A 24,945-nucleotide genomic window follows, 5' to 3' on the forward strand; every position below is an offset into this window, starting at 1 on the left:
TTTGTCTCAGAGATACATTTATTTAAAGTTGTACTATGACATTTCAAGTTCTCAAGTCATACAGACATGCTAGTAGGATAAAGAAAAGCCCTTAAACTGCATATTTATGCACCTAAATTATGCTTGTACTAGAACAGGAATATGTTGGAGAATTCAATGTGTGTCATTCCTCATTTATCTAGGTGCTTTTATCTCTGTTGCAGTCACTGGAATGATCCCATCCTCTAATTTCCTTCTCTGATCAATGATCAGTGTCTCGGCAACATAACGGAAAGTTCAACTGTGCACTTAAGGAGAAAAGAAAGAAAGAATGAATACATGGTTAAAACACACAGTTTTTTCCATAATAGCAAAATGTCAAAAGAGTATCTGTCATTACAGATAACTTGACAGGACATCAGGCATGTCAAAAGTTACTGATCACATGGGGTCTCACTGCTGACCCACTGTGATCAGCAGATATATGCTGAGAGGAAGAGTGAAAGCCGTGCCATCCATTCCCCACCATGTCCACAGCAGCTAATCCTAACTATTGGAATTTTTAACCCCTTAAGGACCGGGCCTGAAATGGCCTTAAGGACCGGAGCAAATTTTATGAATTTGACCAGTGTCACTTTATTCATTAATAACTTCGGGATGCTTTTACCTATCCGGCTGATTCTGAGATTGTTTTCTCGTGACATATTGAACTTCACATTTCTTGTAAATTGGAGTCGATACTTATAACGAATCTTTATGAAAAAACCCAAAATAGCGTGAAAAATTGTGAAAAAAATGCATTTTTCCAACTTTAAAACTTTTCTGCTTATACAGAAAATGGTTATACCACATAAATTATATATTAAATAGCATTAGCAACATGTCTACTTTATGTTGGCGGCATTTATTAAACTATATTTCATTTTTTATAGACAATAGAAAGCTTAAAACATTAGCAGCAAATTTCCAAATTTTCAGTAAAATTTCAAAATCAGATATTTTTAGGGAACTGTTCAGGTTTAAAGTGTATTTGAGGGGACTGTGTGTTAGAAAGCCCCACAAGCACCCCATTTCAGAAACTGCACCCCCTAAACTCTGCAAAAGCATATCCAGAAAGTTTTTTAACCCTTTAGGGGAGTCACATAAATAAAAGCTAATTGTGTAAGAAATTTGAAAATTTTAATTTTCTGTGCAGAGATTTTATTGTAATCCAAAATTTTTCATAATTATAAACTTATTACCAGAGAAATGCACCCCAATATTGATTGCCCCGTTTCTGCAGTTTATAGAAATACCCCATATGTGGCCCTATTGCGCTATTTGACGCAACCACAAGCCTCAGATATAAAAGGAGCGCCTAGTGCATTTCAACGCCTCCGTTATATTTGGTCATTTTTGACTACCACTTCAGGTTGGCAGAGGCTCTGGGGTGCCAAAACCTAAAAAACACCCCTGAAGGCACACCATTTAGAAAACTACACCCCTCAAGGAATGTAACAAGGGGTGCGGTGAGCATCTGGAGTACAGAAATACCCCACATGTGGACATAAAGTGCCAAGCGGGCGCAGGACGAGCCTCCAAAGGGAAGGAGCGCCAATTGGCTTTTGGAAGCTGGATTTCACTGGAATGGATTTCAAGGGCCATGTCGCATTTACAGAGCCCTCGTGCTGCCAAGACACTGGAAACCCCCCACAAGTGACCCCATTCTGGAAACTACACCCCTCAAGGAATCTAACAAGGGGTGCAGTGAGCATATGGACCCCACTGGTGACGGGCACAAATGTGGAAAAATGTGACGTGAAAGTGAAAATTTTCATTTTTTCACTTTCACGACACAAATATGCCCGTCATCAAGGGGTCCATATCCTCATTGCACCCCTTGTTAGATTCCTTGAGGGGTGTAGTTTCCAGAATGGGGGGGGGGTTTCCAGTGTTTTGGCAGCACGAGGGCTCTGTAAATGCGACATGGCGTTCATCCATAAAAAAGAAAATAAAAGCAAAACGTGTAGGGTAAATACCCCACATGTGGACATAATGTGCCATATGGGCACAGGGCAAGCCACCAAAGCGACAGAGCGCCATTTAGAGGCTGGAATGGAGGATGGAGGCCATGTCGCAATTACAAAGGTCTTGTGCTTCCAGGACAGTAGAAACCCCCCACAAGTGACCCCATTCTAGAAACTACACCCCATAAGGAATCTAACAAGGGGTGCAGTGAGCATATGAACCCCACTAGTAATGGGCACATGTGTAGAACATGTGCCGTGAAAATAAAAGATACCATTTTTTTCATTTTCACGTCCCAAATGTGGCCGTCACTAGGGGGCCATATACCCGCTGCCCCACTTGTTAGATTCCTTATGGGGTGTAGTTTCCAGAATGGGGTCACTTGTGGGGGTTTCTACTGTCCTGGCCGCACAGAGGCTTTGTAATTGCATCATGGCATCCTCTTATGGGAATGGCGGCCATACCTATTTAGCTGGGGAAAAGGGACAATTCTAATTTATTTGGGGGTATTTGGCCAATTATTAGTTTATAAGGTTGAAAATGACAGGTGTCCATCAAACTCAACCTGTGTTGATCCAGAGAAAGGCAAAAAAAAACCTCCTGAGGCAGACGACAGTAGGGACAGAATTTAGATAATGTAGAACTCCAATGACGTGTAGTACGCCTGGAAGCGATCCAGTATGCAGAGGCCGGGGGGATCAGGACAGGTGTCACACTGGAAAATGGTGTCCTTCCTGATCCCCCTGTTACACCACACTCTGCACTTCTGGGGTCTCCGGTTTTCCAGTGTGGGGGACGTCACCTGGAAAATGTTGTCCTGGTGCAATACGGGGTCCCTCATATCCAGAAGCGCTGGGTCCGCTCCATGGCTGCTAAATATTAGGGCTCTATTACGGCTTCTGATATTTTCGGATCGTGCCGCAAGCTACAGTAGCTCGGGCAGCGAGGGACCGGAAGGGGGGGGGGGGTGCTGGTATAAAAGTTATCCCCGTACAGGTGGTAACCTTTATCCAGCAGTGGGAAGATCAGTTCCCGAACGATCTCCCCACTAACTCCGAGGATTGGGGGGGGGGCATCTGGGGGTGGATTTGGGTGTCCCTTCATACACTCTAAGGGTACGTGCACACTGCGGAATGGCGAAGGATAACCCTTTGTGCATTCCGCAGCTGGCACCCACCGGCGGACTGATGCGGGCGTGCGTCTCCGTCCGTGTCAGACTCCATTCTATGCACGGGCGGATTCCGCTCTCCGTCAATGTGTTCATTCTTTGGACGGACGATGGAATCCGCCTGTGCATAACATGGAGTCTATGACACGGGTGGAGACGCGCGCCCACAACAGTCCGCCGGCGGGTGCCAGCTGCAACCCTCCATGCCGACAGGGAGAGATGGCCTGCTATGTATTATAGCAGGCTATCTCCCCCGATCGGGACCCGGCCGGCCGCGGCGCCCTCTTAAAGGACCCGCGTACCGGTACGTCATGGGTCCTTAAGTGACAGTGATCCCTGACGTACCGGTACGACATGGGTCCTTAAGAGGTTAATGACCGGTACCATTTAAAACTACTCAAACCACTTGGACAAATAAAGATAAATTTTTAATAAATAGAAACAATTCACAATCACCTACTCTAGAAAGTGGTGTAAATTAAAACAAACAAAGCAAAACATTTGGACATAATTAGTAGCCAAGCATCTACAGTACATTTTAATCTCCTTGTTACCATCAGACATACACATACTGAGCAGAATCTGCATATTGTAAATGTATATCACTATGCTGTGCCCACATCAACAGCAGTCAGAGGATATTAGCCATGTTTCAGATCTTGTCTGTTTAACCCCTTAGATGCAGCTGTGAAAGTAGACATCCAAGTGGTTACATAGAGGGAAAGGTTTCTCTTTGTCACCCCACTAACTTCTGTATGCCACAATCACAACATGCCAATAGGTGGCTACTGCTGCTGGGGGCCCAAGGAATAACCTTAGTTCTGACATATGGCAAGATGCAGTAAGGTTAAATCCCTAGGATAACTAAACAAATGTGGCAAAGTTTTAAAAAAAAAAAAATTACAAAAACTATACTGAAAAAAAATAGAATTTTGTCCATTATAAAATCCTTCATTAGCAAAAAAATATTATATAACCACTTTTGTCTTTCTACGTTGTCATACCTATTGTAAACCAATCCACTGTTGCTCTGCCATCAGTATGTTGCTTGGGTCTACCTTCTAAAGGTACATATGCTATGTCTAAACTAGGCTCAAAGGCAATGTGTCATCAGAAAATGACTGATTGTTTAAATACTGATTTTATGTTAAACATTTGAAAAGAATGTTCAACGACAAGCACCACGTCTGTACTCTGGTTGTGTGTGGTATTACACTTAAGCTTAATTTACTTTAATGGAACCAAGCTACAAAACCACACCCGAAGTAAGGGCAAGAGTGACTTTAATCCAGACTTCCTAGGACCCCTTCCTGCGGAATGCCCAGGAAGGGGGTGAGTATATATAAAAATTTAAAAACACACTTAGGGCCGTATTACCCGGCCGGATCAGCAATGTAAACTAGCACTGATCTTTTAGTACTGCCAACTGCTTGATTCAATGCAGTATACCGGAAGAAAATGACCCAATAATACAGTTAATAATGTCATACCGTGATTTAGGTTGGGGTTTTAACACATTACAGCAATGGAGATAAAGAAAGTTTTAGAGCCTGTTCATTTTTGTAAATACTCGTATTCCACATGAAAACTATTCTTGAATCTGAGTTGTGGTACTCCTCTCAGAAAGGTATAAATAAACTGACCAATAGTTACCAGTTACTGCCTGCCCCTACACAGTTTGAAATTGTCCAATCAGTGCTGACTTAGGGGCACACTCACTTATCAATGAGAAATGGCCTGACAAATAGTTATGTCAGAAAAGCTTTAAACAGAATCAGTGAGTGTATTAATGCCAATTCTGTTCTTGATGATATGGGGCACTGAAGGAATTTATGCTCATATTCCTGGTGGTCTAGTGTAGTACAAGAGTTAGGGTCCATTTACACAGAAATATCTGAAAGATTATATGCCAAAGATTTAAAGTCAAAGCCAGGAATGGATTTGAAAAGAGGAGAAATCTCAGGCTTTCCTTTATGACCTGCTCTCTGTTTATAGTCTGTTTCTGGCTTTGGCTTCAAATCTTTGGCAGATAATGTGTTAGATAATCTTTGTGTAAATGGACCCTTAGGGTCCTTTTACACGGGCCACTATGGGGCTGTGAAAGGCCAATCAGCACTCGATTGCAGTGCATTTAGAGAACACGATTAACTGAGTGCCTTGTCCACACACTCTCTGCATCGTTCCATGATTTACCTATATTCCTATCAGCTGCACAACCTCTATACAGGGAGAGATGTCTGACAGACTTTGCAAAATTTATTGCCATTAGTCGAGGATCAGGCATTTTTCCTTGGTTGATTGTTGACATTTTTACATGGGCTCATTGACGACTGAAGGCGTGTTCCTAGCAACGCTCCTTGCTGACAATCGGCTTATGTAAAAGGGTTGAGATGTTCACCTTGCTAAACATTTACTTTAGAAATAAAAAGGGTTGATATGTGGTGTCCAGCAGTGCCTTACTCACCTCTCCAGGCTCCCATAGTATCTGCTGGCTACTCTTTCACTCCTTGTACTGATCACCATAGGGAATCAGAAGTCCAGGCTGACATATATACCTATTGTCAGTGTGGTTATAACTTGTAATTTGGGACAGACAGTCAATATGACAGCACTAGAGATGAGCGAACCTCGAGCATGCTCGAGTCCATCCGAACTCGAACTTTCAGCATTTGATAAGCGGTGGCTGCTGAAGTTGGATAAAGCCCTAAGGCTATGTGGAAAACATGGATATAGTCATTGGCTGTATCCATGTTTTCCAGACAACCTTAGAGCTTTATCCAAGTTCAGCAGCCCCCGCTAATCAAATGCCGATCGTTTGTGTTCGGATGGACTCTAACCTGAATCCGGTTCACTCATCTCTAGACAGCACTCTTGAAGCGTGCATCCGTATCACTACAATATTAACTTTTTTTTTTTAACAGAATTCTGCTCTAGATTTCCTGGGGTATATGCAAAGTGACACCATAAATCGTGGCAATTCTCAGTAAGACAGTACAGTTTTGGCTGTACAGCAAAAAAAAAAAAAAAACCACACATGTGTAAAACTACCCCATGTTGTATCTGATCAATGTAATACACATTTCTAGCACTAATGTGAAGGAGTTAATATTTGCTGTAACTGCAATAAAACAGAAGCAAATATTAGAAAAGAAAAAATAGATGTTTGTAATAAACCAATGTGACAGGAAACACAGAAATTAAACGTACCTTCATGTTCTGTATGGTGTCTGTCCAGTCCATGGCTGCTACCTGAGGTATGGCAGTCAGCAGTATACTTGTTGCTTTATTGGCATTTTCTTTTAATGTTTTCAGCACCTTGTCTACAGAGACCTTTATAAAAAAAAAAAAAAAAAAGCAAGTAGTACTAACGTCCATCACACACAAGCCATGCCTTAAAATATCTAAAAGTTAAATAAATACATTGAGGAAATATTTAAAAATTGTAATATACAACATTTTTTCAGAACACCGATACATTTGGGCAGAAAAGCACAAGAATAGCCATTACATGTAATGTCTCCATATACTGTGCCCCCTGCTGGATCCTGCATGTATAGACTGGAGAGTCGTGACGTTCCCCCCCCCCCCTTTTTTTTTAGAGAGAAATTAAAGCCTACTGATCTAATAAATTGAGTGAAATAGCACTATATCTGCATTTCCCATAATTAGTGTATACTAGGAATTTGCTTAACTTTTGGCTGGCGGTCTCCTTTAAATGACTGCACGACCAAGGCCACATGAACCATTGGTAGATGGTTCATGCATCCTTGCACTTGCTTCACTGTCAGCAGCTCATCCCCTTTTTACATAGGAAAGTGTGTGGCTGACCAATCATTATTTCTTAGGTCACACAAGCACAGCGATCTGCCGATAAAGCCAGATCTGCCATCAAGGAGGCCACATAAAGCAGTTACTGTGCCAATAGCACAAATAATGTACATGTGCCAGCAGTAAAGAGTTAAATACCTAATAAAATTCACCCAGAAGTTGTTGCAGCAACATACCTTTTATTGTGCCTGTCTATGATTTGTTATAGCAATCACATGGTCAGGACCTGAACCATTCCTGTCCTGATGATATCCCCAGGAATAAACAGGGTTACCAAATATCCAGGAGAAAAATGGATGTAAATTTATGTCAGTGCTGCAAAGCTAAACAACTGGCAACAGAAATTGTCCAACTAGTTAACCTGCAGTGTCACATTTTATACATGCCTGTTTTTACCAAAGCATTTTGAGGGCTCCTCTGACACTTCTTCTGACACTTCTATGTTGTGATTTAAAAAAAAAAAAGTTTATTTCTGAAAAATACTAAAATAAAGTATTCAGCACTTACAGCCTCTTCATGTTCCTTCCAACAGTCAAAGTCTGTTGCCATTGCAAGACTTGCATAACATAGCCCAGCCTCTTTAGCTAGAACCACCTCAGGGACCGTGGTCATGTTGATAACATCCGCTCCCCAAAGACGAAACATGTTACTTTCGGCTTTGGAACTGAAACGTGGGCCTTCTATGGTGATCATTGTGCCTTTAGAATGGCATTTTATACCAAGCTTCTTAGCAATATCTATCAAAACCTGCAAAATAAAAAAAAAATAAAAATAAATTTTTATCATGCACCAAAGACCTTGAAAACTCTAAAGAGTTTACAATATTACCTAGGAAGTATAACTGAACAAGCAGCCAAGTTGTACAAATTATTTTTAGTTGTACATGTTGTATTTTTAGTTATATGTGGAGCTGAGGATAAAGGCAAGTCTCTTACCTTCATCCTCTGTGCAGTTTTCCTGTATTTAGTAGTTAGGGTGGCTTCACATTGAGGAATCCACGTGAAGAAAGTCTGGCAGATTCCGCCGCTCGTCCCTGCTCGCAGCCGCGCACATTTCCGCCCTTCACAACTCAATTCTATGCACAGGCAGATTCCGCAGTAAGAACTCACATGTTAAATCTTTCGACGGATGGCGGAATTTGCCCGGCCATAGAATTAAGTCTATAGGATGGGCGAAACAGCCGCGAGCGGGGACCAGCGACAAAATTCGCTGGAACTTCTCCTTGCGGATTCCTAAATGTGAACCCACCGTTATAGCCACAGGCTAATCAGGGACTTTGGAGCAGTGGGTGCAGGACTACTGCCCTTTGCCAGCCCACGCTGCTGATATTTGTTAGAGATGGGTCGTCCGGGGGCAGTAATCCTGCCCCCAGTGCTCCAAAGCACCTGATTAGCCAGTGGATAAAACTAAATACAAGAAAGTGGCGCCAAGACTTCCCTTCATCCTGTGCCCCGTGCACATAAGGGACATATGAGCAGGTTAGATTCGTCAAACCTACTGATCGTTTCCCTTTAAGGGCACCATTTAAAAGCTATTTAAAGATAGCATAATATATTAAAATTATTCAGGACGGAGAAAAAAACAAAAACAAAGTAGTATTAGAAGAGACATTAGACGTAAGGAAGCGGCCTGTGTCACTAGCGCTGCAGCTATGGTAGCCTAGAGAAGAGCATGCAGGGATAACTGCCAATCACTGCTCCTGGGACAGAAACATCCTGTGTTCTTCACCAAGTGAAGTTTATGTCACTTACTGGCTGTAGCAAGGAAGGGTAAGGGTATCTGCACACTACAGAATACGTGTGGAGACTTCAAGCGGATGCTGCGCAGCGGAATCCGCTTGGAGTACTGCCTGTCCCATAGACTCAATGATATTCACTGTCGAATTACAGAACTTCAAGTGGTGGCCATGTGGTGGAATCGGCTTGAAGTTTCCATGTGTATTCCATAGTGTGCACATACCCTTTGCTACAGCAGGTAAGTGACACAAACTTCACTTGCTGCAGAACACAGGAGGTTTCTGCTTAATCGCTCCTGCACAAATAACCTCTGTTCTCCAGCTAGCTGCAAATAGAAATAGTGGGGACTCCATGCAGAGGTCATCAGACCTTGTTAGCACAGAAAGGGTTGAGGTGCAGGACACTACCGGTAGAAGACGGCCAAGTTCCCCGTCCCCCTCAAAATTATGACCAAAATTGGGGCATGCACTACCCAAATATAATAAGTACACGGGTGCTACCTCACATACCAATAAAGATACACAACACCTAAAAGAAGAAACAGGGGTATGCGATCTAAGGAAGCACTCTAGAGAGAAAGTGATACAATGATACAAAAGAATTTTATTGAAAATACCTAGAAAATTTAGCACATAATGACACAAAGGTTGGCGGAGGAACAAAAAAATCCCTACACATTAAAAACAATTAAAATTCCCAAAGGAAAAACACACATGGTAGGACCCACACAGTATAAGGGCCCCCCAGGGTGAAACCACGGTCCTACAGTATAGTTCAACTGACCCTCATAAATCAAACACAATTCATATACCACGTATTGATATGAAAGAATTTGCATAAAGAAATTATAAATCAGTGTATGTAACTGTGTGCGTGTCAAATAATTGGTGATCAAAGAGAAAAAATATGGTAAACAAAAATAAGTGTCAAAAGGAGATGAAAAACCATCCAAAGATAATCACCAAATGAGGAGGGAGAGGAGGAGCGATCCGGGGCATCATGGGTAGGTATATGAATTGTGTTTGATTTATGAGGGTCAGTTGAGCTATACTGTAGGACCGTGGTTTCACCCTGGGGGGCCCTTATACTGTGTGGGTCCTACCATGTGTGTTTTTCCTTTGGGAATTTTAATTGTTTTTAATGTGTAGGGATTTTTTTGTTCCTCTGCCAACCTTTGTGTCAGTATGTGCTAAATTTTCTAGGTATTTTCAATAAAATTCTTTTGTATCATTGTATCACTTTCTCTCTGGAGTGCTTCCTTAGATCGCATACCCCTGTTTCTTCTTTTAGGTGTTGTGTTCCCCGTCCCCCTCAGACACCACTTACCTACAGATGAGGGTGTTTACTACTTGGGTGGGGGAGGGGGGGGATAGATAAGAGATCACAGAAAGGCTCCCATGGCTCATGTGTTACATGGTATTTACATACCATGATTTAAATTTGTAAGTAAAAATTTGTATATGGAGAAAGATATAGATTTAACACATTATAAAATACAGTGAAACCTTAGATTACAAGTATCTTGGTTAGAGAAAACCTTTGCAAGACAAGCAAGCAATTTTAGAAAAAAAATAAATGTAAATGAGCAAGATTTCTTAATACAAGCACCTGTGACCCAGCCTGATACAGTACTGGGTAGAAGGCCCTCTCATTTTAACCCACCGCTACCTGATCAAATCTGACGGGGATGAGACGTCTTCCGGCTCTCCTCTGGTGCTTATCCAAGTCACAGCTACTTCCCTTGACCCCTGAATTAACCCCTTCATCCATAGCGTCTCCAGACAGCCGACACTAGTACCAGCAGGTTTGCAGCCACCCAGGGAGTTGTGTATGGAGAGACAGATAACGGAGTAACCTCCTCTTTACTGATACAGTACACCTTACCTACCTTTCGCTTCGTTCCTACTGTAAATTCGCTCATCTCTAGTTAGTACATTTCTACAGACTGACTCTGACTCCACACAGCCATGCTTTTGAACAGTAGTATACATATCTAACAATATATACTCATTGTGTAGCTGCTACACGCTAGGCGTCCTCTCGTTATACCTGTTTTTATGATGTTTGCAGCAATCTAATAAAGATACGGTGAAGACTTCGATGGGTGAGTGCCATGTCCTTGCTCCTTGTTTGATATACATATCTAACAATATATACTCATTGTGTATGGATACATATCCAAGTCTCCATTTATATCCATTTTTAATCTGTTTACATACTTATCACCAAGTAAAAGTACTGAAAGTGTCACTGTCGTGATTTTTTTTTTTTTGCAGAAATCAATAGTCCAGGCGATTTTAAGAAACTTTGTAATTAGGTTTATTAGCCAAAAAAATGCATTTTTATCATGAAAAAGCAGTTTGAAGCTCTCCCCCCTGTCTTCATTGTTCTCCTATGGAGAGAGCTAAAGAAAAGACCAAAACAGGACAGTCCTGGGACAGTCACCACTGACCTGTCTGAGCTCAGATTACAGCTGTCAGCCAGCTCTGTGCCTGTAATCCCCTGTTATCTGCTTTCTGCTGCCAGCTAACTCCCTCCTTCCTCCTCCCCCCTCCCCTCTCCCTAGAGCAGACAGGGGACGTCTCCTGCAACAAGTCACAATTTTCAGATTTTTTGCAGTGGATGGAAAAGAGGAAGGAGGGGGGGACCTGGGAAAAGGCTTTTTACATGCAGATAATGGCATATTTGGCTAATAAACCCATTTACAAAGTTTCTTAAAATCGCCTGGACTACTGATTTCTGCAAAAAAAAAAAAAAAAAAAAAAAAAAAAAAAATTACGACAGTGACTCTTGAAGGGTCTGAGAGATCATTCAATCACAATTTAGTGCTTACCTCTCTAGTTTTACCACAGAAGGGCTCAGCCATAGGAATATGACAAACACCTGGCAGGCAGTTTGGTGTTCCATCGTAGAATGTCTGCTGTCTTTTTGTGGTCCTGTGAACATCACACAAATACCTTGTAAGCCATTTACAGTCAAACACTGTCCGAACTTAGTTTATTTATTGCTAAACCCCTAGACGACCCTGGGCGTACTAATACGCTCCTGTGCCGGAAAGCGCTTCATAGGAGGTGGGGACTGGCTGCAGTGAGCAGCCCGGCCCTCACAGTTATCAGGCTGCAGTGATCGCACTGCAGTGATCGCACTGCAGTGTGCCGCTGCATTTAAGAGTAAGTGACAGGGGCAGCCCCCTGTCACTTACCGATCGGGACCACCCCGCAGTGTGACTGCGGGTGACCAGATTGCTGTATCAGACCGCCAGAGGTCTCTCACCTTCCTTTGTGCAGTCCGATCGGCTTTGTGCTCATTGAGTGTGCCACAGGCAGGCTCAATGGGCAGAACGTCTATAACACTGATCAATGCTATGCCTATAGCATAGCATTGTACAGTGTTTGCGATTAATGATTGCAGGTAAAAAAGTTTAATACCCCAAAGCCCTTCCCCCAATAAAAGTTAAAACCACCCCCCCTTTCCCATTTTATAAATAAAACTTAAAGGACAACTCCGGTGGGACCCCCCCCCCCCAAAAAAACAAAAACAAAAACAGACACCATACTCACCATCCCTCCGGTGACGATCGCCACTCCATTCGCCCGCCTCACCGTCACCTGCGTCCGCCGTCCAGCGATGTCTTTTGCTTCCGGGTCCATGAGAGAGAAAAGGCTGCCAGTGCGCTTGCGCACCGGCAGCCTTTTCATTGGCTGGAGCGCATCACATGGCTTCCAGCAAGCTCAGCCAATCAGGGCTGAGCAAGCTGGAAGCCATGTGATGCGCTCCAGCCAATGAAAAAGCTGCTGGTGCGCATGTGCACCAGCAGCCTTTTCTCTCCCATTCACTCTCAATGAAGACGCCGAAGAGGAAGACCCCCCCCAGCTCTGACGTCACCCGACACCAGAGAAGAGGACCGTGACGACCGTAATAGGTAATGTATACATTCTTTAACTTCCGGGGTGGGGGGTCGGGGGTCGGAAAGTGGGGGAAGGGGGCCAGACCGGGTATTTAACCACATTACAAAGTTATATAACTTTGTAATGTGTTAAATAAGCCAAAAAAATTTTTCAACGGAGTTGTCCTTTAAAAATAAACATATTATATACCGTAGCGTGCGTAATTGTCCGATCTATTAAAATATAACAATCGTCATCGCAAACAGCGTAAAACGAAAAAGAGGGAAGAAAAGTGCCAGGATTACCGAATATATATATTTTTTAAATTAAAAAGTGATCAAATGTCCGAGCTACACAAGTATGGTATTAATAAAAACTAGAGGTCAATTGCGCAAAAAATGACACTCCATACAGTCCCATAGGTGAAAAACTAAAACAGTTGTAAGAATCACAATAGGACCATTTTATTAATAGAAAGAAAAAAAAAAATGATTTCATAAAAAACTACTATTTATCTAACATTTGAGAATCTGTGTAAACCTGCATACGGTTGTGTTCGGACTGACCTATAGAATAATGGTATCATGTCGCTTAAACCGTATAGTACATTACTTAGACACAGGAACCCCCCAAAAGTTACCATATTGCATTTTATTTTTACAATTACACCAATTTATATTTTCATAAATATTATTTTTGGGGTTCCATCATACATGTTATGGTAAAATGAAAAATGCCATTACAAAGTACAACTACTCCTGTAAAAAAAAAAAAAAAAAAAAAAAAAAAAAAAAAAAAAAAAAAAAAAAAAAAAAAAAAAAAAAAAGCCCCTACATGGCCATGTAGATAGAAAAATGAAAGTGCTAGAGCTCTTAGAAGGGAAGGAGGGAAAATGAAAACTAAAACACAAAAATATGAATTACAAAAAAAATATTAAATGGGCATGATCCCTAAAATTAAACTTTGGACACGTCAAACATGTCAAAAGTTATTGACCAAACCAGGTCTAACTTCTAAGGCCTGCACTGATGAGAACATATAGCTAGCCCCTGGGGCAAGCTAAATGTTACGGCAGTATCCTTAGCTGGATGCAAGCAGGGTACAAGACTTTATAACTTTCAAAATCTAAAAACAGTATATGTGAAATAAAGAAAGTCAGAACAGAGGAAGTGCTGTGTTTTCTATAATATATTATATATATAACATCTTCTGTTAGGGTACGTTCACACATACTGGATCCGCAGCGTATTTTCTGCTGTGGATCCGCAGCAGATTTTATCTAAATAACTGAACACAGCATCAAATCTGCTGCGGATCCTGTTTGTGTGAACGCACCCTTAATTTAGATTTTGAAAGTTATAGGTACACTTTAAGGGTACAAACCCACACACCGTATACGCAGCAGATACGCAACAAATACGCAGCAGATTTGATGGTGCAGATTTGATGCTGTGTTCAGTTATTTAGATCTAATCTGCTGCGTATTTGCTGTGTATCGCAGCAGTAAATACGCTACGTATACGGTGTGTGGGTTTATACCCTAAGGGTAGAAACACACACCGTATACGCAGCAGATCTGCAGGTGCAGATTTGATGCTGTGTTCAGTTATTTAGATCTAATCTGCTGCGTATCTGGTGTGTGTGTTTGTACCCTAAGGGTACAAACACACACACCGTATACGCAGCAGATACACAGCAGATCTGCAGCAGGTTTGATGCTGTGTTCAGTTATATAGACCTAATCTGCTGCGCATCTGCTGCGTATCGCAGCAGTAAATATGCAGCGTATACGGTGTGTGTGTTTGTACCCTAAAGAAATGTTTCTTAACTCCAGTCCTCAAGACCCACCAACACGTCATGTTTTGCGGATATCCCATACGACGAACAGCTGTGGCAGTTACCGATGCACTGACTATAATTATATCACCTGTGAAATCCTCAAAACGTGACCTGTTGGTGGGTCACCAAAGAGTCAGAAAACAGGAAGTGCCGTGTTTTCCATGACTAGAAAAGAAAATAATGAATGTAAAGTGCAAACTTGCTTTATATCACATCTACTGTTTATTTAGATGTGAAAAAGTTATAACAGTGACACTTTAGTTGATTTTAATTGTTCATTGTTGTTTTTGTTATTACAATAACTACAAAAATTTTTTTTTATAAATTATAATAAATTATAAAGTAATAATTATAAATAATAATTATATAATAATAATAAATAATAATAATTCAGCCAATGGGTGCACACAGCAAAACACAATGTAACTCCAAGTTGATCACACTTCTATGAATTGAATCCTGTTTTGGATTTTGTCATTGCTCTCACCCCTACAGGTAGCATTAGGTAGTGGCTATAACCCACAGAAGTTGCTCAGGTAGTACAGCTCATCCAGGATGGCACATCAATGCAAGCTGTGGCAGGGAGGTAAGCGGTGTCTGTCAGCACAGTGTTTAAAGCAGGGATGGGGAACCTCCGGCCCTGCAACTGAGGCAAAACTACAATTCCCATAATGCCTGGACAGTGGTAGTTTTGCAACAGTGGGAGGGCCGAAGGTTCCCCATCCCTGGTTTAAAGCATGGATTAGATACAAGCCAGTAAACCAGGAGACATGGAGGTTGTCGTAGGAGGACAACAACCCAGCAGCAGGTCCGCTAACTCCTCCTCTCTACAAGGAGGAAGAGAGGGAGCAGTGCTGGAGCCCTGCAAATGACCTCAAACAAGCCACTAATATAAAGAACAGTGTGTGTCGGAATGTGTGTACTAGCCTGGGTAAGCAGGGGGATCCAGAGTGGGCGTCAGCTAGTTGTCTGGGGTCAGGGGACCGTTTCCAGGACATGCCCACGTGGCCAAGGCATGTTGGTGGAGGGAGAGTTGCAAAGCCAGGGCCAGACACCACTGTGACTGATCAAGCTAGCATCAGGGCAGGTGTCCTTTAATCCTGCCCTGGGATTTGACCATGACATCTCTCTGCAATGGAAGTGGCTAGTGCAGGATCTCTTTCTGAATTGGTCACTAGAGTGGCTATAAGCCCCCTGGATGTTATTAAAATTTGCTTTCAGCTTTAAATAGCAAGCTCAGCAAGAACAGAAATTCTCCAAGCTTCTGCGACGCCCCCCCCCCCCCCTTTCTTCCTTACCACCCTCCTCATCATTAGGAACACCTCTAGGCCCTAGCGACAAAGGTGCAGTTTAGACAAGCGATGAATAGAAATCCTGCCCAGGGGTGTTTCTAATGATGAGAAGGGTGGGGAGGAAAAAAGGAGAGGCATTGCAGACCTGCTCTAGGCCACACCAGTTTGACTAAACTGCTACAGATTTAAAAGATTATTTTTTACTCTAACCAAGGCACCAAGCGCATTTTAAAAGGGAAGGGGGGGGGGGGGGGCAGGTTAGTGGATACAGAGTGACTTTATAGGGGTACTCCACTTTTTACCTTGTTCAATCCCACCCACCATCTAAGATTGTGTGAAATAGGTTTCTATTACATGAATTGGGCCGTTTGTCTGCAGTCTGACTCCCACCCTGAAGCTGCAAAAAAAAAAAAAAAAAAAAAATCCTCATTTCCTGGTCCACTTTGTCTCTACTGCTCTGTCCTTCCCCCTCCCTTCTAAAACAAAGTCACATGATATCAGTCTGTAACCCCACCCACCAATCAGTGAGCATGTGGCAAAGGGGCAGGGAAACAACAAAACAGTGACAGCCTCCTGAGCAGTATAGGGGAAAGGAAAGTTATTTAATTTCTTTTTAATCTATGTAGATGAATGGATAGATTGATAAGATATTTTGTTTAATGTAAAGCAAAAGCAGATTGAGCCAGCAATGGGCAGATATGACAAGATTAGGCAGATACTTTGCAATGCATGCTGGGAAACAGGAGACTGCTCAAGATATTCAAGGGGACTTGATAAGACCAGCTACGTTTGGGAGCATTTAATTTTTTTTAGCTCTTGGGGAAAAAACCCCTTTAAATACGTTCAAGGGAGGCCTTGATGCTTTTCTTTACAAATATAATAAGTTATGGGCACTAGATTACATGTGATACAAGAAACCCTGGATCAATGTCCTGAGTGGAGAAGGAATTTTTCTCTCTGTGATGGGGCCATTGGCATCTCCCTCATGAAGGTTTTTGACTTCCTCTGGATCAACACTGTAGGGTTATAGGTTAAACTTGGATTATGCAATTATGCAACTATGTAATACCAGACTCCATGAGGGCCAGATGTCCACAAGTAATTGTTGTGCTTACTGCCTAAAATTTGGCCGATTGGCATTTGCCAAATAACACCAAAATTGGCAGATTTAACGCTGGTGCCCTGTGCTCTTCACAGAAGAAAGCAGGTTCACACTAAACATGTGACATGAGTCTGGAGACACCATATGCCATTCTGTAGCCTTAAACATCTTCCAGTATGACCGGTGTTATAGTAAGTCAGTAATAGTGTGGAGAGGCATTTCTTTGGAGGGCCACATAGCCCTCCATGTGCTATCTAGAGGTACATTAATCACCATTAAGTATCGGGATAAGATCCTCAGACCCATCATGAGACAACATGCAGGTGTAGTGGGCCCTGGGTTGCTTCTGATGCATGACATTGCTAGGCTTCATGTGACTGAAGTGTATCAGCAGTTCTTGCATGTTGAATATTGATTGATGTTATGGACTGGCCTGCGTGTTCCCAAGAACTAAACCCAATCAAGCACATCTAGGACATAATGTCTTGTTCCATCCACCAATGCCATGTTGCATTACAGACTGTCCAGGAGTTGACTGATGTTTTAAATCAGGTCTGATAGGAGATCTCTCAGTAAAACATCTGCCACTTCATCAGGAGCATGCCAAGGCATTGTAGGGAGGTCATACAGGCACGTAGAGGTCACACACACATTTTACTAAACTTAATTTCCATGTCTTGAGGCATTTCCACTGATGTTGGATCAGCCTGTAATAGGATTTTGATAATCATTCCAAATCCAAACCGCAATGAGATATTAGTTTTGATTCATATTGATCATTTTTAGGTTTTAATTTTTTCAATGCATCAATAAACATTTGCAACTTAAATATTAATTGAGATCTAGAACATGGTCTTTTAGTGTTCCCCTTTATTTTTTTTTGAACAGCAAATTATAAATGAGAATCGTTTCAACGTCCAGATTTTTAGTTTTTAAATGCTGGCAAGTGCAAAATGGCTACAATAAGTTGGTTCTACATAGAAGTTACTACAGTACATAAATACTTGATTTCCCAACAATATCAATGGCTTCTCAGTTGTGAAGCTGATCAACTGTAATCATAAGCAGACTACATCTAATGGCGTTATTTTTCTTACCTATCGATAAACTGGTCGATTACAACAATATCTCCAGGCTGTATATCCTCTCTCAGTGATCCGCAAGCTGTGGTGACCAAAATGTGAGTACAGCCTTCCATCTTCAATGCCCAAATATTTGCTCGAAAGTTGACATTTGTTGGAGCTATGGTATGTTGCCTTCCATGTCTGCAACACCAAGACATTAAAACATTTTTTCATTTTTTTAGGATTTTTTTTTTTATTTATACAGGAGAACAAGACGGGAGAGCGAGAGCAGGGAGAAAATTGCAAGGCAATATGGTTGTGTCACTGTGGGTTCCCCGGACCGGTTGCGGTCGGAACACTCCGACAGTGAGCGATCAAATCTTTTGACATGTCAAAAGTTCATAATTACAAGTATGCTTTAAAGGGGAAGACAAATCTAACCTGCTAATAGCTCCCCATTGTGCTCGAGTCGCTGTTCCTGTGCAATTTTAATGTAATCCTGTGGTCGGTAGGGCAATCTGGAGCACCAACTCACCTCCAATGATAATCAATAGAAGGGGCAGGCCGGCTGGGGGCGGATCGGCACCCTGTAGGAGGGACAGTGCTCCAAACGGCCTTACCGGACACAGGATTACATTAAAACTGTACGGGAACTGCACCAAGGATGAAGGTAAGAGACATACCTTTATCCTTAGTTCCCTGTGTGCAATATGGAGCTATCAGTAGCTTAGATTTCTCCTTTAAAGATTACTAGAGAGCAAAACATTTTATAAGTCAAACAGGGATTATAGTACATACATGTTTTATACTTTGACTACTACATAAATTAGATTTTGTATTTTTCTACAATGTGGTGAAAGCAAACACTTAGCTGTTAGATATGTGAGCTATTATATAGGACATAACTTTGCAAATGAAATAATTAAAAATGCTCCATTATCTACACTTAGCGGATACAAACTTGGTATAGAACCTCTGTGGTTGGATTACTTTCAAAATCCCCACCGACTGTCTCCAAAGCTTGTGAGCAGCCGCTTCTCATGCACTTAATCCTATCAGCAGCACAACAAAATAGCAGGAATCATTCAGCTATCTAATAGAGATTAGCGCAACTTGAGCATGCTTGGCTCCGTCTGAACCCAAGCGTGCAGCATTTGATTACCGGTGGCTGAAGTAGCTGGATGCAGCCCTACGGAGCACTGGAAAACACAGATACAGCCATAGGCTATGTTCACACGCTGTGAGAGACCAGCCGTTCCGTGACCCCGGCTGGGTCACGGAACGGCCGGTCTCTGTCCAGATCATCCCGGCCGGTACTTAAAGGGAACCTGTCACCCCCCGTGCCGGGGTGACAGGCTCCCGACCCCCCGTTAGAGCCCCCCAAGTTAGAAAAAACGATACTTTTTCTAACTTGCCGCAGATCCTTCATGTCAGCATTCACTGTTATCCGTCCTAACACACAGGAAAGCCCTTTTAGTCAATCACTGGCCACAGAAGTCAATGATCAGCTAAGCAGCCATTTCCCATGCATCAGAATGGAAAACAAGCAGTACTGAAAGTGGGACCTGGCACCAGTAAGGGGTTTGGAGACAGGTATGTATGTGTGTTTTTATTTTTTTTTCTTGATACCTTCAGCACTTTTACATCATTTTAAAAATATTTCTTTAAATATTTCCCAGAAAAATTAGACCTAGAATGGTGAATGGTCACATCAAAGACACGGTTGCAGAAACCAAGTTAATGGAGGTGAATGGTTACCTTGCAAGTAGAACACAGTCAACATTTTTAATTTTTCCAAGAACCAAGGCATCGGATGGCTATAATAGGAGAAAAAAGAAACAAAGACAAACGGCATATAAGAGCTCAAGAATACACAATGTCACATGATGGTCCATCCTGATATTCATGTTTAACTTCATGTTAAAAAAAGTCATTGTGACAAGCTACATCTGTATGTAGGCAAGGCACCAACAACAATATATGTATGGGTTTCTGCAAGGTAGTTAAAAGTCTGGTGAAATGTTTTATTAAAGCATTGTATTGCCCCCCCAAAAGTGCTTTTTTCCCTGCACTTACTACTCCATCAAGGCTTCACTTCCTGGATAACATGGTGATGTCACGACCCGACTCCCAGAGCTGTGCGGGCTGTGGCTGCTGGAGAGGATGATGGCAGAGGATGCTCAGTGTCCGTCCAGTGCCCTGTGTCCCTCAGTTTCCCCCTGCCATCATCCTCTCCAGCAGCCACAGCCCGCACAGCTCTGGGAGCTGGGTCGTGACATCACCATTTTAGCCAGGAAGTGAAGCCTTGATGCAGTAGTAAGTGCAGGGAAAGAAAGCACGTTATGTGCATTTCCCATAATAAGTGTATATTGGTGATTTGTATAACTTTTGGGGGGGGAATACAATAATTTTTACCGGATGTCTCCTTTACGTACATGGTGAAAATGCCCTTTTTATCATATCTACAGTTTAATCTATACATATTTAGATAGAGGCAACATTTTTCTAGTTTTTGTTCTGTAAATTAAGTGGGTAGGACAAAACTATTGCATAAAAATGTGAGGAACTAAAGCATCCCCCTAAGGCAGGGGTGGGAATGGTTTTAGAGCGCCAGACTAATATACTTAGTATATATACTGTATACGGTGTAGACTATCAATCACTTCATAAAAAAACAGTCAATAATTCAATGAAGGAGGACCAAATTACATCATTATTTAATGATGAGATGATGAATTTGTGATAAACTTTAATGAATTTAATACATTTTTTATAAACCCACCCTCAGGACAGCGTTTCAGAGGGGCTGGTGCGCATATGGGGCCTGTCCTTAGGTTCTCCAGGCACCCAGAGTGAAGCGGCACAGAGTTCAAAGGCAGCCGACTGATAAGCCAACTGATAAGCAGAGCCTAGAGAGGTGCTTCGCCAGTACTGTAAATATGGTCATACCTAGTAACAAGTCTTTCAAAATTATTTTAATTCTACTATACCAGTTTTAATATAACATACTGTACATTTATTTAATATATGCACCTACTTTGCCAAAGGGCGTCTCAACATATTTTTCTGTTCTTCCTTCCAAAATATCAGGGTCATCCAGGCCAGACCCACCAATTATTCCAACCTACAGCAGAAATAAAAAAGAAAAATATAAATACATTTTACAGTTGATGACGAAGAGCAGACAAAATTCTCACTACAGCGTACTATAGTAATACTACCATTTATGTTTAAGGGTTTCTCTTATCAGGAGGTAGAGGTAACACAGACAACGGATTTGTCAATTTCTTTAAACTTACGCCATTCATATGACAGAGGAAGAAACGTTCAGCTCCATGATAAAGCAAAGGTACGGGATATGCGAGTATGTGCTTAGTTACATTGTGTCTGTGCCCTCCATGGCAGATACATTAGAAAAATGTGAAATAGGGCGCCAACATATCTGTGCATGGACAGACCCTACTGTTTTCATTAAATTCTACTGCTGTGAATGTAATTGCATAGTGACTAGGCTAGCGGCATTTTCCAAACATATGCTATTTTGTTTAAGAGCGAGAACAGTGGATTGCAGCACTTTGGAATTTGAGGTAAAACGTACACTCAGGGAATATGACCCAAGTGTAGTCACTAGCTAACTATGTTCAGGCCATTGAAAATAATTGAGCCTATGCCTCCCAGTGCACAGATACATCAACACCCTATTTTCATATTTTTCCAACATATCTGTGCCACAGAGGGCACAAGGGTGAGGTTAACCTTCCTTAGGATGCCTTTACAATGAGGTTTTCTGACAGATTTTTGAAGCCAAAGCCAAATGGATTCGATAAAAGAAGTCTTTCCTTTGTGACCCGTTCCCGGCTTTGGCTTGAAAAATCTGTCAGATAAATGTCTGTGTAAATGCACCCTTAGGAATCACAGTGTATAGTGCCTGTGTTTAAAGCAACTCTGTACCCACAATCTGACCCCCCAAACCGCTTGTACCTTCAGATAGCTGCTTTTAATCTAAGATCTGTCCTGGGGTCCGTTCGGCAGGTGATGGCCTGAAAAACAACTTTTAAACTTGCAGCTCTGTTGAATTGGCATAGCCTGGAGTGTCTGTGCATTAGCCTTGCACCACCTCTCCGTCCCTCCTCCCCACCCTCTTCACCATAAGGAATGCCCCAGGCAGGTATTCTACTATTCATCACCTGTGTGAAAACTGCACATGTGTTGGATCGTTAAGGCCCCAGTGCAGTGTTCAGACAGGTAAGGAATAAGAGAAATTCTGCCAGGGCCATTCCTAATGGTGAAGAGGGTGGGGAGCAGGAATGGAGAAGCGGTGCATGTTAAGGGCACAGATATTCTAGGCCACACCAATTTGACACCGGGCTGCGAGTTTAAAAGTTGTTTTTTAGGACAATAACTGCATCACCTGCCGAACAGACCCCAGGACAGATCTTGGATTAAAAGCAGCTATCTGATGGTACAAGCGGTTTGGCGGGGACAGATTGTGTGTACAGAGCAGGGCTGCTCCTGCTCCTTCATAAATGGCCAGTCAGATACCAGGGGAGTTATTTATCACACTAGCTCAGCAGCTTCTCCTACATGATCCTGGGGCGACTTCTGAGTGAATAAGGAAAGATATAAAGCAGCTTCTCCTGTGTGTGCAGTGATTGGCTGATAAAGAGCGAGGGGAGCCGGGAGCTTTACACAGCTGCAGCACCAAGCAGGTAATGTATCCTCTGGGCTGGGGCTGTGGGCGGCCGGGGGTTAAAGGGGTCGGGCCACATCTGCAGCGGAATGGAAATTCTGCTGCGGTTATGTGACCCCATAGAACTTCACTATAACAGGATTGCAGCAGATTTCGCTGCAAATCGCAGCGTGAAACCCGCTGCGGATCCGGTACGTGTGAATCTACCCTTAAAAAGGTTGTCCAGGGGAAAAGTAGGTGGTCACAGGGGGTCTGACCTCTGTACCAGGCCCTGCCTCCTCTTTTATGGATAGAGCCATGGGTCCAGCATACGACCCACGGCTCTATTCATTCCTATAGAGCGACTAAAAAAACGGAGTACGCGGCTCTTTCCATCGGCTCCATAGGAAGGAGTAGAGCCATGGGTCGTGCGCCGGACCCATGGCTCTATCCATAACAGAGGAGGCAAGGCCTGAAACTGAGATCGGCGTGGGGTACAGGTAAATCCCTCCCCCCCCCACCACCACACACACACACACTTTTCCCCTATCCTATAATTTTTTCCAGGAGAACCTCTTTAAGTATGCATCATTACATTACATTACAAAATACACACAAAATACATACAGTGGAAAAGTACAAACATTAATGCACAATGTAACACAAACAAACATATCATCAGCTGGTAGTACTACCAATTGAAGATATGTTCCACTATGTGCTGCGTTGTGCATTGAGGTTTGGTTTTTTTCTATATTTATTTTCTACAATTTTAAAGAGTCACTGTCGTTTCATTTTTTTTTCCCAGAAATCAATAGTCCAGGCGATTTTAAGAAACTTTGTAATTGGGTTTATTATGCCATTATCTGCATTCAAAAAGGCTCTCCCCAGGAAATCTCGACTCTGACATCAGTTGGGCACTGTCTGTTCTATGGAGAGGGGGGGGGGGGAGATTAGTCAGCAGCATAGAACAAAGGATTACACAGCGGGAACTGGGTGAAAGCAGTATTCAGAGGTCAATGCTGATCTTTGTTGTCCTGTTTTGGTGCCTCATCTCCCTCCACCCCTCCCCTCTCCATAGAGAACAATGAAGACAGGGGGAGAGCTTCAAACTGCTTTTTTAAAATGCATTTTTTGGCTAATAAACCAAAATACAAAATTTCTTAAAATCTCCTGTACTATTTATTTTTGCAAAAAAAATAAAAATAAAATAAACAGTGACACTTTAAGTAGGTAAAGTCTGTTACATAATGGCACAGGTTTAGAAGGACGCTGTCCCCAAACCAGTAATGTTCTGAGAGAAGTGATACCAGAGTACCGAGGTTTAGTCCTCATTCACACGATCCGGAGGAGGATCGCGGCACAGATAACCCAAAGCAATGCAGCCCCCCACCCCCGCCACAGAGATGACTGGAGAGCATAATGTGCGTTCCTGTCATCACATCTGACTGCTCATCTACTCCCTCATGCAGGCCGGCTTTCATGTTCATTGGAAGTGGTCTGGACTAGGCTGCTGGGAGATTATAGTCCAGGCCACTTCCGGTGAGTGTGTACGCCGGCCGGCACAGGGGAGTAGCACAGCAGTCAGATGCAATGACAGGAGCAAACATTATGCGCTTCTATCACGTCTGCTGGCGGGGTGATTGGTAGAATCTGCGCTGCCATCCGCTCTAGGATACGCCACTGATCATGTGATTGGCTGCATTCACTTTAATGGTTCTTAAAATTGTCCGCGACCACGAACAGTTTTCCAGGACGTGCGAATGCCGCCTTACACTTTACCACAAAGAACGTTTATATTCTGTAACGGCATTACCAAAATCTGCAATGATAGAAAGACACGAAAAATAATGTTTACTGGAACCAGGTGCCAGACATGGCTGCCAATATCGGCCTGTTACTTGGTTATATCCCTCATGTACAGGTCACTGCCACAGCTCATCTGTACTTATACTCACCCCCTGCCACATGGCACACGGGGGTGGTTACCATGGCACACGGGGGTGGTTACCATGGCTGCCCCCTGAACAGGTCCCCACCTCCCAGTAAAGCAGGAGCCCGCTCTATGTGTGGTGATTCTGTCACTTCTGCAGAGCGCTACAAACCAGGAAACCCTGCAGCTGAAGCCTCTGTAGTATTTTTTAGCCTGTCAGTCACCGAGGAATCCCAGGCCCCTGCCCAGCACCATAGGAAGAGCTGCTACTCCACCAGGAAGCAATGTCTGATAACGTGCTGGGATAACGCGCGGCCCGGATGAGAGGCGCCTACCTTCACCGCCGTGTGTCCCGCAGCCATAGCGCGATAGGAGAGGGGGCGGGGCTACCAATCACTGAACGCGACCACGTGCCGCTGCACATATACTGGGTGATGGATC

General features: G+C 42.8%; 1 protein-coding gene across 2 annotated transcripts; it reads right to left on the minus strand.

Annotated features, from left to right (window-relative positions):
• Positions 1–24,945, minus strand: MTAP (methylthioadenosine phosphorylase). 2 transcript variants are annotated; one of them, XM_069962005.1, is made up of 8 exons: positions 24,840–24,945; positions 20,940–21,026; positions 19,661–19,719; positions 17,936–18,103; positions 11,552–11,654; positions 7,490–7,729; positions 6,362–6,484; positions 1–287 (listed from the first exon to the last, which is right to left on the minus strand). In XM_069962005.1, the coding sequence occupies exons 1-8, from the start codon at positions 24,864–24,866 to the stop codon at positions 249–251; spliced, it is 846 nt and encodes a 281-aa protein (XP_069818106.1). In that variant the 5' UTR covers positions 24,867–24,945; the 3' UTR covers positions 1–248. The 2 variants fall into 2 exon arrangements, with proteins under 2 accessions (XP_069818106.1, XP_069818107.1); XM_069962006.1 differs by lacking the exon at positions 24,840–24,945 and adding an exon at positions 24,530–24,596.

Source organism: Dendropsophus ebraccatus, chromosome 3, assembly GCF_027789765.1.
Source record: "Dendropsophus ebraccatus isolate aDenEbr1 chromosome 3, aDenEbr1.pat, whole genome shotgun sequence".
Classification (NCBI taxonomy): Eukaryota; Metazoa; Chordata; class Amphibia; order Anura; family Hylidae; genus Dendropsophus; species Dendropsophus ebraccatus.

Bases quoted from the DNA above. Each gene is read 5' to 3' on its own strand.
- MTAP (XM_069962005.1), bottom strand. From the start codon at position 24,866: ATGGCTGCGGGACACACGGCGGTGAAG. The intron at 18,104-19,660 runs GTAACCATTCAC...TTGGTGTTGCAG, and splicing joins GACTGTGTTCTACTTGCAAG to ACATGGAAGGCAACATACCA. The intron at 6,485-7,489 runs GTAAGTGCTGAA...TTTTTTATAAAG, and splicing joins GGAAGGAACATGAAGAGGCT to GTCTCTGTAGACAAGGTGCT.